Below are 17,473 nucleotides of genomic sequence, written 5' to 3' on the forward strand. Positions count from 1 at the left end.
TGTGCCTTTGAATATTGTGGATTTGGATACAAACTGGCCAACAAAGCAAAGTTGATTCTGATCTCATGCAGGATTATATATCTTCCATTTTAGAAATGATCAAATGAATAAAAACAAATAAAAACAGAATGTCGGAACTTATCACACCCAAAGGTAACTTCTTCAGATGAACGGCCACGTAAAAGGGAGTTAAACAGTAAAAGCCATACATTTTAGACTACGATGGATTTAGGTTTTCTGTCACTCTTGATCAATCGTCTCAACATGCACAACATGAATTTTTTCTGCAACTGCATCATTTAACACTGACAGCGATTATCTTGGTTCAGACTTAAAACTGACAGTAGTGTTCAGAAAAAACACCAACTACACCAGCAAGATTTTGATCGAGCTGGTCCATTTCTCAAAGCCATTTCCATTCTCTGAATGGCTCTTTTACTCAGAGCTTCTGCTGGCCTTAAAAACACATGCAAGCATGTGCTGTGGAATTTACATTTCAAAACTTACTGAGTAGCTAATATTCACATTTGAGCACAAGTACCCTTGTACAACCTACTCCTTAACCTCAGACTGGGAGGCTTTCATTTCCATGATTAACACTCGCAGATAAAACCTTTAAGTGAGGTAATCTGCCAGCTAAACTGCCAGAATCTGAAGCATTTTCAATTATGCAGGAAATCGCATTAAGGAAAAGTTTACTCCAACTCTGGGTCATCACAAAAAATGGTGGCAGTTAATCAGATTTCCTTAACTGGGCCATGTAGCAACAGGAGAATGCTACTGTCTTAAGACCAAGCCAGGCTGATGTCAAAGATTTAAATCTTAAAGAAAAGCTTTGAGTGCAACTCTATGAGTCATACATATTGTACATTTTCAGAATAAGCAAAGTAAGTGCAGGAGAATGAACGGATGGGATTCATTTTGTGCTGCAGCACAATGCACTTACGGCTGAAATGGGATAAAGTGTTGCTTGTCTTCATCGTCCATTTTGCCTGTTATGATGTCGGTGACATCCATTACTGCAGGGAAAAAAACAGAGGGTGCGTTAAAACATTCTCAAGGTCTGCAGAGAGCAGCGTAGCTATATAAAAGGTAGGGACGAGCGCACGGCAAAGACTAGTGAGGGGACAAAAAACTTTTCCTGGATGACCACTAATTAAGGAAAAGATCTATAATCATATCAGAAACCTTTTGTGAACAGCATAACAGTCTGAAATTTTAGAGGGAAGTCTTTTGAAGGTAAACCACAATGATGAAACATAAATTCAAATTTCTTCAAATCTTACTGCAGTAACATCAATTTCACACCAAAAGCCTCAAGTAAAAATGTGCTTGGGTTTGAGTTAATAAATAGTTTACAGAGCTATCAAACAATATCAGACGGCATCACTGTGATGGTAAAATCGATGTCACACTGCTACAAAAGTGTCTACTCCTGTGCCAAAACATGAAACACATCAACAAAACAGGAGGCGAGTTCCTGACTGTGTTCATTATATTTAGGGGCTAAAGGTCGTGAATAAAAAGCTCAGTGTAATTGTGGCGAAACACAGAAAAATCTCAATAATCAGGCTTTTCCTTCGCCCTGCATGTTGTGGCAATAACGATGTCTAAAGATAGGCCATCATAACTCAGACTGTCATCATTTACCCAACCTTACCCAAGTGGCACTGGGAGAAAAAAAAACAAAAAAATAATTTTCTCTGTTGGATAACTTTGGGCAAAACGCCAGTCTAATTAGTTTACTATATGCCTGGAAGCTTGTCAACTGGAGATAAATCAAACAGTCATTCTTCCCAATAGTTCATCTGGATGTCTCTGAGTTTTTGCCAAATATATAGATTTTCTCTAGTAATGACTTTGGCACTATACTTACTTTAAACAATAAGGGAACAGGTGCTGGAGCCAGTTCTGATCTGGTTAGACTTTAGAATCAGCTCTGAACTGGTTTGTTTTTCCACAGACGGTCAGAGTGTATGAACGCTCCCTAAAGCTCCAGCTTTGTTAGATGATTTCTTTCTTAGGGATTTCTTTCAAGCAGATTCTATAGATGCCAACTGGTGATATCAAAACACCAGACAATGTTTTTGAATCAAGTTCCAAATGCTGTTCATCGGTTCCGTTTAAAACTGTGACTGCACATGGCTCACAAACACTGTAGGAAAATGAGAGGAATAATGAGCTGATATTGTTCCACTGCTGCTTTGATTTCATGTTGATCCTGAGGCTCTGTTTTACGTTTTTTTTTTTTTTAAAACATGGTGGTCTTCATCACACCATCCCCCAGACACCAAGTCTCTGCCTGACGTAAACAGGCAAAGACTTGGTGCCATTGTAGCACCAGTTTTGCTAGATTCTGATTTTTTGCAGTTGAAACAGAATGCAGTAGCTCTAAGTTAGGCACCGACTCCAGGCCAGCACTGAAGGCTTTGGAGAAAAAGAGCCTGCTGTGATCAAAATAGAGCCAGGGCTCAGTTCTCAGAAAAATCCTGTATCTTGGACAATAAATAAATAATGTTTACCTGCCACTCCAAAAGGTCTTCTCAGACCCGAGGTCAGCTTCTTGGTGTTGTTGTCTCGTAGCTCCATGCGCCCCACTCTGACAATCTGACAGACAAAGCTGATCTTCTCTCTCTTCAAATCTTCACTGCCCAAGTCCTGAAGAGTGAAAAATAGGAAAAAGTTATGAAGGACAGCCGATGCTGTTGCCTCAACACAGTGACTTACTACAAATCTCAAGCAATTACATTTAGAAATCTGGTCAAAAACCCATTTGCATTTAAATGTCATAATAACTTTCCTCTAGGCCACAGCAGAGCTACTTGTGCTCCACAACCGATCGATTAATAAAGCTTTCAACTGTGAAGATGAGATTGTACTAAGGACAAACATTTTACCGCAAACGTCTTGAGCTACAACTGGGATTATGTCTACAAATACATATTTTGTGAGTAATACCCTCCAAAAAACATGCTCTCAGTGGTTGACCCCACCACCCTTGGGCTTCCATTAGAGAGAGGTGACAGCCTTGGTAAATACATACAGCGAGCCAGGCTCTTTCTAAGAGAGCTTAACAAACAGACTGTCTGCAGACGGGCTCCCACATGCTTCATAACATGGCTGTACAAACAGAGAACTACAGACGCGCACAAGCACACACACTCACCGTGAAAACCGCCCGCAGATTATGAAGCTGGTCGAGGTCTTTCACCAGACCCGAGCTAGACCATTTCACCAGGTAGTTCTCACTGTAAGCAAGAGGAAATATGTCAGTAATGCTCACCTTTCTGGATTTTCAAAAGTCCAAATAATTCATGCTTGTGCCAAATTTTAAAATAGTGGGAATTGTTATTTGACAAGTAGGTTTCTTCCCTCTGGAGCTGACAAAACAAATAACTAATGATGGCAAGAAACTGTGCTAGATATATTTGTGATGTTTTTACTTTCATGATAAACACAGTGTCTAAAATCATTTGTGCTGTTTTTGTGGGCCACATCTCTTCTGCAACAAAGTCCAGATCTTTGAGGGTTCTGATCAAAGTTTTCCTCCACCATTTTGATTGGATTCAGAGCAGATTCTGGCAGGGTCACGTCAAAACGTTCATAGTGCAAAGGTCTTACGAACCATATTTCGAATTCTGGCAGCTCATTTTAGTCTGCATTTGACTGCCCCTCTACTACCTGTGTATCACTGTTTTAATGGCAGCTTCCAAGCTTCAACCTACAGGTGCAAAACATTTTTTTTAAATAAAAAATTTGAAATTAAAACAATTTTTAAAAAAATAATAAAAATCGGAAGTTCTGACTAAACTTTGGGTCGTGCAGAAAGTCATGCCTGCTTGGTTCTTTCAAAGAATGTGTTGACAGCATTAGAAGGCATGATGTGTTGGAGTTTTCAACACATCATGCTCCCACTCAACACCATTTCACATTGGCACCTTTGCTGCATTTGGGACTCAGCATTTCCCCGAACACTGATGTGTTTAAAGATAAACTAGTGATTAAGATCAGAAAATGATCTGACAACACAAGAACACACTCACTAATGCAAAAGTAATTTCCCACTGAGCAGTACAATGATAATCTCCACTCTCGATCATTTATTCTAACATTCCTGAAAGAAAACAAGCAAACCACTGACCAGCAGGTTAAACCTGTTTTGGTCACATTCTTGCTGGGCATGTGTGCGTGTGTGTGTGTGTGTGTGTGGGTAAATAAGAAAGAAAGAACAAACGAGAGGGAGAAAGCTCAGTGAATGAGCTCCTCAGGGGTTTACCTGATAAACTTGGACTCCACTGGGTCGTAGAGCGACATGAGCACCTCCGCATCCTCGCCAATCTTACACACCACATTCTTCAGAGTCACAAAGAGGGCAAAAGCTGGTGTGGAGGCAAACTTTGCTTGTCTTGTCAGATCAATATTCTGCTTCTGAGACTGTCAGAGAAACAGAGGAATCACAGTAAAAACTGGGTGCTCTTACACTGATTTCTGCCACATGCAGCAAGGACTTAGATTTGCAACTACATTCCAGAGCAAAGAAAGTCAGCTACAGCCGCTGCACTTTGCTGAAAATATGATGTTCCATTCTTACAATTTCTATAAATCCATAAAAATCTTTTACTTTTACCAGATCTCCATCTAAGGTAAGAGAACCTAGTGCATGGGTCTCTGGATGCCCTTCAAAAGTGTGCTGAGGCCACGTCATTAAAATTTATCATGTTGACCTGGACACTTTCTTATTTCCCATGCATATGCAATAAAGACCTCAGATTGAAAAGGTCACATGAGATGAGACCACGTGACTGCAGGGCACTTAGCGTCTGGCACTCCTTGCATATTCCCAACTGACATTCAGGTGCAGGATGCCACTGAAGAGCCAAGTGAAGCAAACCGGGAACCTGGCCGAGTTTCTGACTCTGAAGTACCAGTCAAGTATCTGTGCATGTCAGGGGTGGGTCTTACTTCCCCACCTTTACACTTAAAATTGTGCAAATGACAAAGATGAAATCATATCTGCTTCTAACTTCCTGCGTGGGAGATCATCATATGTGTAAGTATAACCAAAGTCACTGCTGTGACAGTATGTTTAAGCTATTAGAATTTAATAGAATGACACTGCAGATACAAAATGAGGATTTTTGGATGGATTAGGATGGACACAAGTTGACACGTTTTAGTTTTAGTTCATTTAGTTTACAATCTGCACAGATGTAACCAGTTGTAGTGCTTCTGAGTCAGTAGCCCAATACATAGGAAGGATCTAGCTTAGATTGCGTAAATATCATGGCTTGAGTTTCTCTTGATAAGAATGGCTTTTTCCCCTTATCCAACTGTTCTTCAAATGTGGCAAACATTCAAACTAGAAGACAGTTAACCCGGTAACCACAGTAGCAGGTCCAGGGATCAGAGTTGACCTGACGATTGCATCTGCTGAAAAGTTTAATTACCAGAGTGAAGACAGTGCACCCTCTCACGACCTGGAGTGCACCCAGCATTTACATATCACTTCATACTGGTTCACTTTCAGTTCACTAGGTATTCACCCTCTCCACTGAAAACACTGCGATGTCCACTGTGTGCCAGACAAAAGGAGCAGAGAGGAGAGACTGCAGCGTGACCCAAAAAGCCATACAGAATTATTTTTTTTAAAAAAGGTTTTTTTTCCCTGTTCTTTGGCTCAGGCTCTGCGTGTAATAATAAGACTGCAGGGACAGGAACCTTTGGACAGTGCTGATATCCATTTATTTTGGTTTTGTTCAACCTAGTAATATCACTGTACAGCAGCAAGCACCAGGGTGCTTATTCAGACGTATTCTATTCTTGTCAGTGTAATGGAAAAAACTGCATGCCTGAAAGGAGCTTAAGCCGTTCACAGAAAAGTTGTGGTAAAGCGATTTAAAAAGATCCAATTTTATTGGAAATAAATCTTTTAAAAGTGGTGCAGATTTCAAAGGACAGCGGATTTGTACAAGACGAGTAAAACGGAGATCATTTGATGCAAAAAATACTTCTCAAGAACCTCAACATTTTGACACAGGATCTCTTGGATGTTGGTTTAAAAAATAAAAAATAAAAACTCAGAGAGAAATTGCACAGACTGACTCTCATTAGAGACATGCCAAAAAAACAGGAAACGAAAATCAAAAGCTAAACTACAGTTTGCCAAAAATCATAAAGGCAAAGAAGAAGCCTTTGGAAATAATGTCCTCTGGACAGATAAATACATTTTTAAAAAAGCAGTTTGGTCGCAGTAAGAGTGGAAATGTTTGGTGTAGATCAAAGAACTCATACCAACTGTGAATTTTGACAGTGGAAATTTTATGGGTTGGGGTTACCTCATTGCTTCAGGGACTGGGCAGCTTGCCGTTGTTGATTCAAGTGTGAATTTTGCATCTTATTAAAGAGTGCTTGAAGACAAAGTGAGGCCAACTGTCAGGAAGTATTTAATAAACCAGGAGGTGAATCACATTTGCTACAGGGGACCAGTACTAGTTACATTCTTGTGCTTCTGCATATCTTTATACTTGGATTATCAACGGAGGAATGTCACATCAGTGAATATTTTTGTTGAATAAATAATTAAAACACTGATTTTCCCAGTGGTTTTGTTCAAGTAAATCAACTTTTCCTGTGGTGAGAAGATTAACTTTTTGTTTGTCCAACTATGTCAAAATGAAAAGCCAACAAATTTCTTGAGATGCCTTTGCTTTTTCACATAACTGTAGAAAGTACAAACACAACATTTCTTCTCTTATCATTGCGCACACTGAAATGGCAGCCGTTTGACTGACTGAGATTAAATGGAGACAAGAAAAAGAAAAGCAAGATCTCTCTGTATCATATTTATTAACAATACGCACTACTGGGCTTTCCCTTATCTGTAACGCATTATCTCTGTGTTTACCTTCTCCTCTTGGATCCGGTCCTCAATTTGTTTTGAGGCTGCTTCATGAGCCCTGAATAGGCTGATGGTGCTGGTAAGCTCTGGGTCCAGTATGTTTCCATCCTTGTCTCTGACCACCAAATCAAGATCCAGGTACCTTACGTGAAAGAAACAGACAAATGTTGAATAAGTAGATAGAAAACAAAAGGCAAAATACTGTGGACATGTAGCAGCACTGCGAAGATGGATCTGCGCATATTAACTAAGCACAACCACTGCTGTTGTCTGATTTTCTCTTCTCATAATATTGCCTCAGCTTCACAGTATTTTTTCAAAGCTGTCCTGCTTTGCTCTGCTCTGTTCTGGAGGGCCTCAGCAGAGACACCATGCTGCCCACATGTACTCCGTGTTTTTCATCAGCTCATCCCTCCCTGCTTCGATGGAGGCAAAAGTCATTTTTCTACCTGGCCAAAAGGTTTAAAGTTTCATCACAGGAGCAGAATGGAGCTTCACGATTTTCGTTTTTAAACGATTTTCTGACACCGTGACAACTGTCATTTCATGATGGAATATGGGGCAGTTGGCTAAAGCTAAATCCCTAAAGTTTGTTTTCAAGCTAAGTGATGACCTGTCATTTTCTTTTAACTGACACAGCTGAGCTATTCCACAGAGCAATTTTTTCATATTGATACGGGGATAAGAAGATATAATCCTCAGGGAGGAGAGGACGAATCTAAAATAGTCCAATGACTGGGTCCTTACTTGTTGCCGTAGTCTATCTTGGAGGTGACCTTCTGTTTGAGTTCAGTGAGCTCATCCTGTGGGAGGGTGCCCGAGAGGATCTGTGACCGCCATTCGATGAGGTCGTAGATCATGTCACGGACAGAGTTGAACATCTCGCGCCTGTCTCCCTGTCAGAACAGAACAGAACAAAGTACAGCCCAGACATTAGAGGAACTTTAACGTGCTACTTTGTCTCAACTGCCAGAAATCAATGATGTGTCATAACCAGGAAGTAAGTTATCGTGTTGTCTGACACCTGTTCATGCAGGTGGACACACATGTGCACATACATGCAGACAAGTAACTACATTAAGCATTAACAATAATATCACACAATCCTCTGAATCACAGGTGTGGTAAGAAATTCCAGAAATGCACCAACAAGGGCAAGAAAAGAAAAGCCTTGCTTGCTTGTAAACACTGTGTTGCGAATACTTTAGGAAGTGGTTTTGTTAGACCTTGAGGATGCAAATGGTGAATTTCAAGAGTGACTCTGAATGTTAAGTCCACATGGTGCCGGTAAGGCAAGTGGCACTGAGTTGCTAACAGCTGAAAATAGATTGAAATAGGGCACCTTAAGGCACATTTAATAACCTTTTATGAAAATCTAAAAGGGCTTGTGATTGATAATTTCCAGAGGAAAAATAATCAGTGAGAGTGCATTTAATAGAAGTAGGTTTAGATAGGGAGTGACACTCTTTTATCTTTAAAAGAAAGAGAAGACATCAAATTAAAATAAGAAACATTATGAATGAAAACAAAAGTGTGGGCATGTTTTTCCATTTGGAAAGAACTGGATGGCTTACCACATATAAGTCCCTCCATATTGTCGCCCACTCCCGCAGTGTTGTGGTGACCTCCTGAACCAGGGGCAGCTCAGTGGGAATGACAGTCTCCTTTTGCCTGCAGTGACAGTGAATTCATTTGAAACAGTCACTATGTGCGGTCTCTTCTTATTTCTGCACACTGAGAAGCTGACGCCAAAAGTTGTGTGAGGACAGAAGGTAGAGAAGTCTGTCAAAGTCTATACCAAAGCAATAACACTGCATACTCTCCATGTCTCTTCCCCTGTTGGAATTAAACAAGCTTCCGGTTTAAAAATTCAGAAGAATGCCATTGTTTTATTGAACTCTATTTGCTTTAAATTAAGGGACGGTTTGATCAGCGAGCCACAGATCAATATCGGCCAATACTCTTTCAAAATAACCTGATTGATTGTCACCATGACTGACAAACAGAAGAGCTGATCTTTTCTTTTTTTTAAGATAATAGCTGAGAAGAGAAGAGAGTCTTTTTGGGATATGGATGTTTCATATCCAGGTCAGTTCACACATGTCAGTAACTCATAAAAACAAGAAACTCAACAGACAACATCACCACAACAAGCAGCAGATAGATGCCAGCAGGAAAGTATGACTGATCACAAATTTATTGCTATTATTATTAAACATTAAAAGCAGTTCCGTGTTGTTTTCAGAGAGCGTGTCTGCAGTGTGTGAAGCAGAATGGTGAAGATAAATTAAAGCAGCTGACACCAATCTGCTGTGTTTCCATAGGTTATCTAAAAGTTTCAGAACGATTATTAAGTCTTAATCCATCTACATCGAGTCGTGAATCCAAAACATCTGTCCAAAATGATTAAATATCCCTGAAAACACCAGCAGACGCTCCAGACTTGACAGCAAGTAAGCGTATCAACCGCAAGGTAAAAATCTTTTTTGACTATCAGCTCCAAAGATCCTCACCATAGTTCTCAGAAACAATATATGTCAAAATTGTAAATAGAACTCAAGGACTTTATTTCAGTCTTGAGCAAATCGAATGAGACAGACAGATCACAACAGAACAGAGAAACATGTGCCACAACAAATACACGTCACTTTAGATCAAGTGCAGACCTTTCGCCTAAAACAACCTCTGAGAGTGTGCACAGAACTCCCATTTTAACTAAGTCTACAATTATAAGGGGGGAGAAAAGATGATTAGAGAATTATTTCTGTCTTTAACAGTAACACATACGAAATAAATGTTTCGACATACAAATGAAATGACAGAGCAATTCAGAAATCCAGAAATACTGACCCGCTGCCCTCAACCGTGGCATCCTTCAGGTGTATGTAGCAAGCAGGAAAGATGCCCTGGAAGAGGAAGGAAAAAAAGAACATCCTGGTATAACTGGGACAGATTTAAAAAAAATAATTTAAGGTGGAATTGTAAAGAACAAATCAATGTGTGTCAGTAATCAACACTCACCTTTTTAGATTTTCTCCTCAGCCTATGACCTCTGAACCAGTCTAATGGAGGAAATGATTGTTATCACCACATATCAGTTAAACTTCACCTATTCAGTACACATTTGGGATTTATTAATTTTCTTTTTTTCTTAAAAAACAAGCGGAAGCAAATTTTCACAACCAAACTTTGATTAAAAAAAAAAATTGAGAATAAAAGGGTAAAAACCAAATCAAATGGAATATCTTTTAACTCTGGCCTGGCAGCTCTGATCACACACAGCATCGGGAAGTCTGTTCTCACCTTCATATGTCTCAAGTATGTGCACTGTGTCTCCAATCTGCAGTGACAGCTCCTCCTCTCCCCGGGCATCGTAGTTATAGATTGCTTAAGAAAAATGAGAGGGGACAATATAAGAGAAGAAGATATTACAGATAGAGAGGAAAAAAAAAGGCAATAAAGCGTTCTGCTCCCTCGTGGCGCGAATTATGCACCACTGGAATGTGTAGAAGAAGCATCACACATATACAGAATGTCCACCCACGCAGTCTGACTCTTTGATGGTTGGGCCTGGCACCAGCTATGCTGTGATATCAACAGATATCTACCACCTACTGAAGAGAAATCAATAATGATGGCAAAAATGTGCTTAGAACAGCACGAGACTGGCAGACTGGTAAAATATCACAGTGCTCTTGACTTTCTCAGATTCAAAATTTGAAAAAAGTAAAAAAAAAAAAAAACAATAATAATTTAAATAAAAAAAAGTACTGTTTGATTTTCTAGTCAACACTGAAACAGCATTTTTTTTCTGAATGAAAGAAAAGACTGGCCTTGTGTTCTTGGTCCCGTCTCAACACTCCTGTTACTATGGTATCCACGCAATAACAGCATTTTCATGGCTGCTCATTACTGCTATATATCCTCTTATTGAATGATGTTCCTTGGAGTCAGTTGAGCATACATGCAAGGCTGTTTACAACAGAAGTCGTTCAATATTTCAGCCAACATGCTGCCAGAACAAACACCAGGGTCTTGACTGAAAATATAAGGCTTTGTGTACAGCTCCTAAGCATTTTCTTCAACATGGCTGTGTCAAAAGGAACAAAATTTAAAAAAAATAACTGATGGGACACAATGGCCCCAAGAGTCATATTTTAGCCTGTTAATATTCCATTTCCTTATAAAATTAGATTTCTCTTAACAGCATAAAGCATCGTGGTTATGAAGTTTAGCTAGCTACAAAATGTTCGCAGTAGCTCAGGGCCGAGTGTTTCTAAAGACACATTTAACACAAGCCACACATCTTCTCAACGTTTTGACACCAAATACACATTTTCCAGACCAACAAACGAGCAGAAAATTAACTCAGACTCAGGCCTGTCTTCGGCAGATCACTCTGCCAAACACAAATAACTCTTTGCAATATAAAAACTAATAAATAGAAGATCCAAACGTTAGCTAGATACATGTGGATCTGTGAAAATACATATTTACTTTCATCTACCCACACGACGTTCACAACATTTAAATCACACCCACTTAGGAATCTATACCCTTTCATACTGACAGTGCAACTTGGTAAGTCTTAGTTGTCCCATAGCTAACACCAGCTGTTACCACTTATGTTGCTAACGAGCAGCAGGACTCTGATTAAATGCGTGCAACATCTTGAAAACTGAAGTGATGAAATGTATTTGCAACATTTTTGTGATGGCAGAAAACACTGATGGTACTGATGGATTGGCCTGGACTGATGAAGCTGGTGCAAGAGCACTTTTTATACATCCAAGCTCTTTTTTTTCCACCAGCAAACGTAACTCTAACAGTGAATAACTCATTCCATCCTGTAGCAACTGTGACTTCATATCAAACATATATATGTACATATATATATACATATACTTCTGAATGAAATTAGAAAACAAATGTATCCAGAAAGAACGTAAGAAACCTCACTGAAAACACCAAAATTGCTTTATTTTACACTAAATAAAGAGGTATTTTTTGTCTCCTGGAAAGGCCAGCAACGAAGGCCATTCCCTCTGAAGCCTTTGATTTACCTACCAACAAACATGGCATCGCACATCCACAGCCAGAGGTCCATCAACATGTCATGGCTGTATTACAAAGACAATAAAATCTTGACTGGTGGTGACACTTGTTCTCTGATTAAGTGAGAGGTGAACAGCGTGTCATTGTCCAACAGCCACGCTCAACATCTGTCAAGAGCCCACACGCAAAAACAACACACACACACAGAGACTATACATGAACACTCAGAGGAAATGTAGAGAAAGACGTGTATGGGAGGGAGGAATGACACAAGTGAGCATCTGTATGCATGTGCTGCAGCTGTAATGCACGCAGAGCTACTTCAGAGGTCTCCAGAGGTGAACAACTGCTTAATTAAAAAAGACCCTTGCTGCAGGCACTGAAACCTTTGCAGCAAGCTGATGATTCTGCAGCTAAATCAACCATTTTCTACTGCAACCACCTGTCACTTAAAGGGCTGATTATAGTGTGGTTCGTGAGGGTATCAGGTGGCACACAACATTATTCATTCAGTGATTCATTTATTTGCATATGTATGTTATCATTAGCTCCTGGGTGCTTATTTTGGACAAGCATTTACGTTTTCTTGCTTATGCTACGGGTTATTCTATGCATTCTGTACACGTATATATTCTATATGTCCTGCTCCCACACAGGAAATTACAGCATGTGCTTTCTGTAACAGATCATTCAAGTAGGTAAAGTTAAAAAAAAAAAAAAAAATTTTTAAAAAAAAAGAGAAAAAGAAACAAGCAAAAACAGCATCTGAAGCAAGAAAATGTTTATATGTAAAAATCATGTGAAAATACAACGTTATTACCGAGACAAAGCAAGGATTTTCACAACCTACAGGAAGCCGAGATCATTTACAGCTGATTGTTTATTCATCTACTGATTAAATATTTTAATTCACTTATTTGAATTTCTCATTCTGTACAGGGTGAAAACATTAAAGGATTAACCAGTCCGTTGTCGTCGTCCCCCCCCCCCGACACGTTTACAGAGCACACCTGATAACAGAGGACATTACAGTACTGACTGCAGTACAGCATGTGTCAGCTGTCGAAAAGGCTGGACAAATATCTTGACAACATAGCGGTTCTTGTGAAAGGAAGTTAAGAATGAATCATGCAAGTGCAATTACTCTAATCTAAATTCTGATCCTGGTGGCATTGAACACCATAACTGTTTGAAAACAGTTGTGGGAAACTGACTGAAATGTTGCATTTCCACACGGTTTTCCAGCATTTGATAAAGTTGACTTCAAGCTTGATGACAATTAACTGGGCTGATTTTTGCCTTTATTTCTTTTATAATCAGTAGCAAGCCCATTAAAGTCACTATTCTGCAAGAAAAGCACGAGGAGTCGTCATAAAGCAGATTATTCATATAAAAAAAGTTATTTGCAAGACAAAAAATTGCCTACCAATAATTCATAATCAACACAGCCCTAGTAGAGCAAAATAAAAATAGTCAGTGATCAAAATAGAACCTCACAAAACCACAAATTACACAACACCGGTGGCTTATACACTGACCATCTGTTGATCTAATATCGAGCAAAGTACACGACCTCATCATGTAATAGAAAGTATGAAATGCTATGCGTCACCTATTTTATTCAGTTCTATATCGTTTTGTTTTCCAAGTGTCCACAGTGCATTTTGTTATCCCCAAAACAATCCAATGAGCCCAGGGAATGCACCAGAACATGAGCGGTGGCCTGACAATAGAACAAAGACCTCAGGAAATGTATTCAGTCAAGCCACGCTGAAATACAAAAAGATACCTACAGGGGCAGAAAGCAACAGAGCAATCAAAAGGGAGGTGGGATTAATCTGTGTTGAGGCATCAGAGTAGCCTTGTCACTGTACAGCACAGTGACTCCAATTAAACTGTCATTAGGTCTCAGAGCGATAGAGCTTCATATTTCATCAGTACACGAAAAACTGGCCCTGTAATAACTGCCAATGTGACACTCTAATAGCAAACAAATGGGAGCTGAGAGAACCGGGAATATCTTCACTGGGAAAGGCTTTCAAAAAGGAACACAAACGACATCCAGGGAAAATACTGACTAAATGACGACCATCAAACATATCCCTGGCATGTGAGGCAACGATTGTGCAATCTAACACTGGAACCAAAGTGACTCGAGTCGTGTGGGGACGAAATGACAACTCAGATTACTCATAAAGCGACGCTTGCAGATTCCAGTAAACTGATGTCAATTAGGAAGCAGTGAGGGAGAGAAAATCCATCAGAAGACGAAGAAGAAGAAGATCAGCATGACGAAGTGGACCATATTCTCCCACAAGTGTGGCATGCAAATGGTTTTCTGCAAACAGGATAAACAGCAGCATCATTTAGTGGGGGCTCGTTACCATACATAACCTCTTGGATAAGGGCGTGCAAACTCTGAGAACATTATCATCATCGGAAACGAGTGAGGAATCAGATTACAGACCTATCATCTTAGCCAGCACACGTCTACACCCTCTCTACAATTATACGCAGCCTCGTCTAAACACTGGACTGATTGTAATTCTACACTTTGCGCTCACTAATGACCTGCACTAATCCACGCAGAGTATAACATATCATTACACACAGATGATAATGCAGTACGCTGATGAAGAAGGGGTGGAAAGGAGAAGCACACAGCAACTGCTCACTGGAAAGAGACTGAGCCTTCTCATGCTCTGTAAAAAATTTCCCATGGGATGTAAGCCGACAGCCAACCGGGAAATCCCAGACCACGCAGTACTACAAGAGGAAAAGACAAGAGAGGAGCATGAGGCATCTCTCTCCCTCTCTCTGTAAGGGCTGGGTTAACAGAGTAGAGGAGTCAATTTGCAACTTCAGACTTAACAAGGACTGTAGAAACTTCGACAACCATCTAGAGTCGCGGCATTCATTGTTATCGTCCTGTGCCAGTGGGGATCTGTAGAGTTCATTTTCAGAGTCAGCTCCTTGATGTGCTTTTTTTGAACATAAGACTCAAAGATGATGCAAATAACGTGCAACCCGTGCAAACTACTTCCAGCAAAAAGTGTTGGGGAAAACACAAAAGCTGCGCTTCCATCTAATTGTCAGGCGAGTAGAAAGCGAAAACTTTTGAAATGTTGCTTCAAAAAGCACGGTACGACTCAGAGCTGTGGATCTATGGAGCTGTTACACACGTGCGCTTAAACAGATTGGAGGATGTGCATTTGTAGCCAAGCGAACTAGTGCTACAGAAGGGGGGCTACTGGCATTTCATGAGGTTTGCGAAGTGAAATGAGACAAACTTACTGAGCAGCACTTAAAGCATGGAACATGTGTGATTTTTGGCCGTCCAAAAATGAAAGGGGGAAAATGAAGGAAAACATCCCAGATGACCAATATCAAAGAATCACCTTTCAGTCCAGGCTGTGGTCCTACATCGGACAGTTAAAAAGGCTTAAAGACCAAAGTGAACAAAGAAAACCACTGAAAGTGTCGGGGGTATAAATCTATATTTTGATTTGAACAAAAGGGTAAGCAAAGATTAGATGGAGGAAAGTGATCAAATGTGACAGAAAGAGGGAAAAAAACAGTGGAATATGCAAGGAAACTGAGGGAACATGTATTTAATACAGTGCTTAACTTGAAGGACAAGGACTGAACTGTGAACACGCTTTTTCAGGCAGCTGGAATGAATAAAGGACAATTATTGCACTCCAGCTGCAATTTGGGTCTCAGATGCAAGACTGAGGAGTTAGCAAAGGACAGCGACATAATAACCACGAACTCACAGGGAATGCTGCATTCACAGCAGGATTTATCTGTAAATGACTACCCAAGGCTGATGTTAGAGAGCTAAATGAAAAAAGATAAAAACATAAAAAAAAAAAAAGTTGGCAGTGCTTTGCCAACACCTGGCTGTAAAAATAAAAGCATTTCATCAATTATGCAAGAATTAAAATAATTCATTTCTATACGGACTTAGATGCAAAACGCTTTATAAGCTGTTCTTCAGAACCTGAAACATCTGGAACACGACATTTTACGAAACAAGTGCATCCTCTCAGACATCTGAGATGATTTGTCTGGTTTTCCTGTTTTTGTTGATTTTAAGACAAAACTGGCCTCGATAAGCTCGCCTGCCGAAAAGTCAAGACGTTCTTCAATCATCTGCCAAATTATTTTCAGGATAACTGAATGTAAAACGACTTAAGGGGACAAACGGATCAGGTTTATCTACCACATCCCGCCGCATTGCCGACAGACATAAAGTACCTCCTCTACTGGACTCCCTCACCATGACGATGACGCACACTAAAGAAAGCGGTGGTTCTAAATGAGCTAAACAAACATCTACAGCTCGCTTTGCAGTATGTCATACAGGGTTTAAACATCATGGGCGGAGTATAGCCCCTATTTTGTCATCTTATACTCCTAGATTAATGCGGGGTCACCACAAAGCAGTACTTAGGACCAGGCTAGTGGCAGTCCTAAGTACTTCCATCAGCTATATCTTAAGGTTTCACCTTCCCCTTGTGCCTTCATTTAATCTCACTTCTTTAGTCATATGCAATTAAAGTATACAACAACCCCAACACCCCAAAATATTACTTTTCAGTCTTTGTTTAACACTCCATATTACAAGCTCTACTTCGGTGTGTGAACTTTCAGAATATATGAGAACTTGGCCTTCCTCGTAGACATAATTTAATGCAAACAATCTAAAGATTTTATTATTTAAAACTAAAATTAATTAATTAAAATTTTAAAAAAAACACACAAACCCTGTTTTATGGCATTTGAGTGCCAAAGTTGCAGATTCCTCATCCTCAATTGAGTGCGAACACAGATCATCAGCATGAGATAATTATATGACTAAACTAGGCACTCAGCAGCTGACAAAAAAAAAAAAAAAAAAAAAAAAAGTGGACACAAACGTATTAAAGCTTCCCAATCGTGTTGGAATCGTTAAAGTAACATAGTTTGCATCCAAGAGTCGTGGAAAGACATTTCAAGGATTTCCCATGTCTCTACTCTTAAGAAACGAATAGGATTTGTAAAAAGAAATTCCTGTTATCTAATTAAAACAATACACCAACATAGGCCACTGGAATTTGGCTGAAATATTTAAATTCACAAATGTATTTGTCAGAGGCATGCAATGTGAAAGAGGATCATCAAATATACAGTATTTTCATTTCAACACTCAGATGAAGAGTGCTTTGTCAGCGACACACAAAGCGGCAAAAACATGAGAATTAAAAGGGTTTAATAAGAGGTTTAAGCATTCAGATGGAAGCATGATGGCTCCAGCCTAAAGGCAAATTCAGACATTGATCTCAGGACAGAGAAACACCAGCAAAATGATCCCATTTCCTCTAAGACCAATCACATACACAACAGCCTTTTATCTTTCTCGGCAATTGGAAAGTGGAGATAACGCTGTCACAGTTAACCTTTAATGAGTACAAGAGTGGTTAAGCAGTGAGACATGAAAGGCACAGATCTTACTCTCACTAGTTAAACCTGACTTTT

General features: G+C 39.7%; 1 protein-coding gene across 2 annotated transcripts in view; it reads right to left on the reverse strand.

Moving 5' to 3' along the window:
• The window catches only part of dock1 (dedicator of cytokinesis 1), a 177,188-nt gene that overhangs the window by 145,167 nt on the left and 14,548 nt on the right, over positions 1 to 17,473 (reverse strand). For both annotated transcript variants that reach the window (XM_072374073.1, XM_072374072.1), the window contains exons 2-11: positions 10,202 to 10,285; positions 9,920 to 9,960; positions 9,749 to 9,804; positions 8,473 to 8,569; positions 7,646 to 7,794; positions 6,905 to 7,040; positions 4,277 to 4,434; positions 3,167 to 3,248; positions 2,523 to 2,658; positions 947 to 1,019 (exon numbers count right to left, since the gene is read on the reverse strand). In XM_072374073.1, coding sequence (XP_072230174.1) covers positions 947 to 1,019; positions 2,523 to 2,658; positions 3,167 to 3,248; positions 4,277 to 4,434; positions 6,905 to 7,040; positions 7,646 to 7,794; positions 8,473 to 8,569; positions 9,749 to 9,804; positions 9,920 to 9,960; positions 10,202 to 10,285 — 1,012 coding nt within the window. The remainder of the gene's footprint in view (positions 1 to 946; positions 1,020 to 2,522; positions 2,659 to 3,166; positions 3,249 to 4,276; positions 4,435 to 6,904; positions 7,041 to 7,645; positions 7,795 to 8,472; positions 8,570 to 9,748; positions 9,805 to 9,919; positions 9,961 to 10,201; positions 10,286 to 17,473) is intronic.

This window comes from Leuresthes tenuis, unplaced genomic scaffold, assembly GCF_036924035.1.
Source record: "Leuresthes tenuis unplaced genomic scaffold, fLeuTen1.0.hap1 SCAF_20, whole genome shotgun sequence".
NCBI lineage: Eukaryota > Metazoa > Chordata > Actinopteri > Atheriniformes > Atherinopsidae > Leuresthes > Leuresthes tenuis.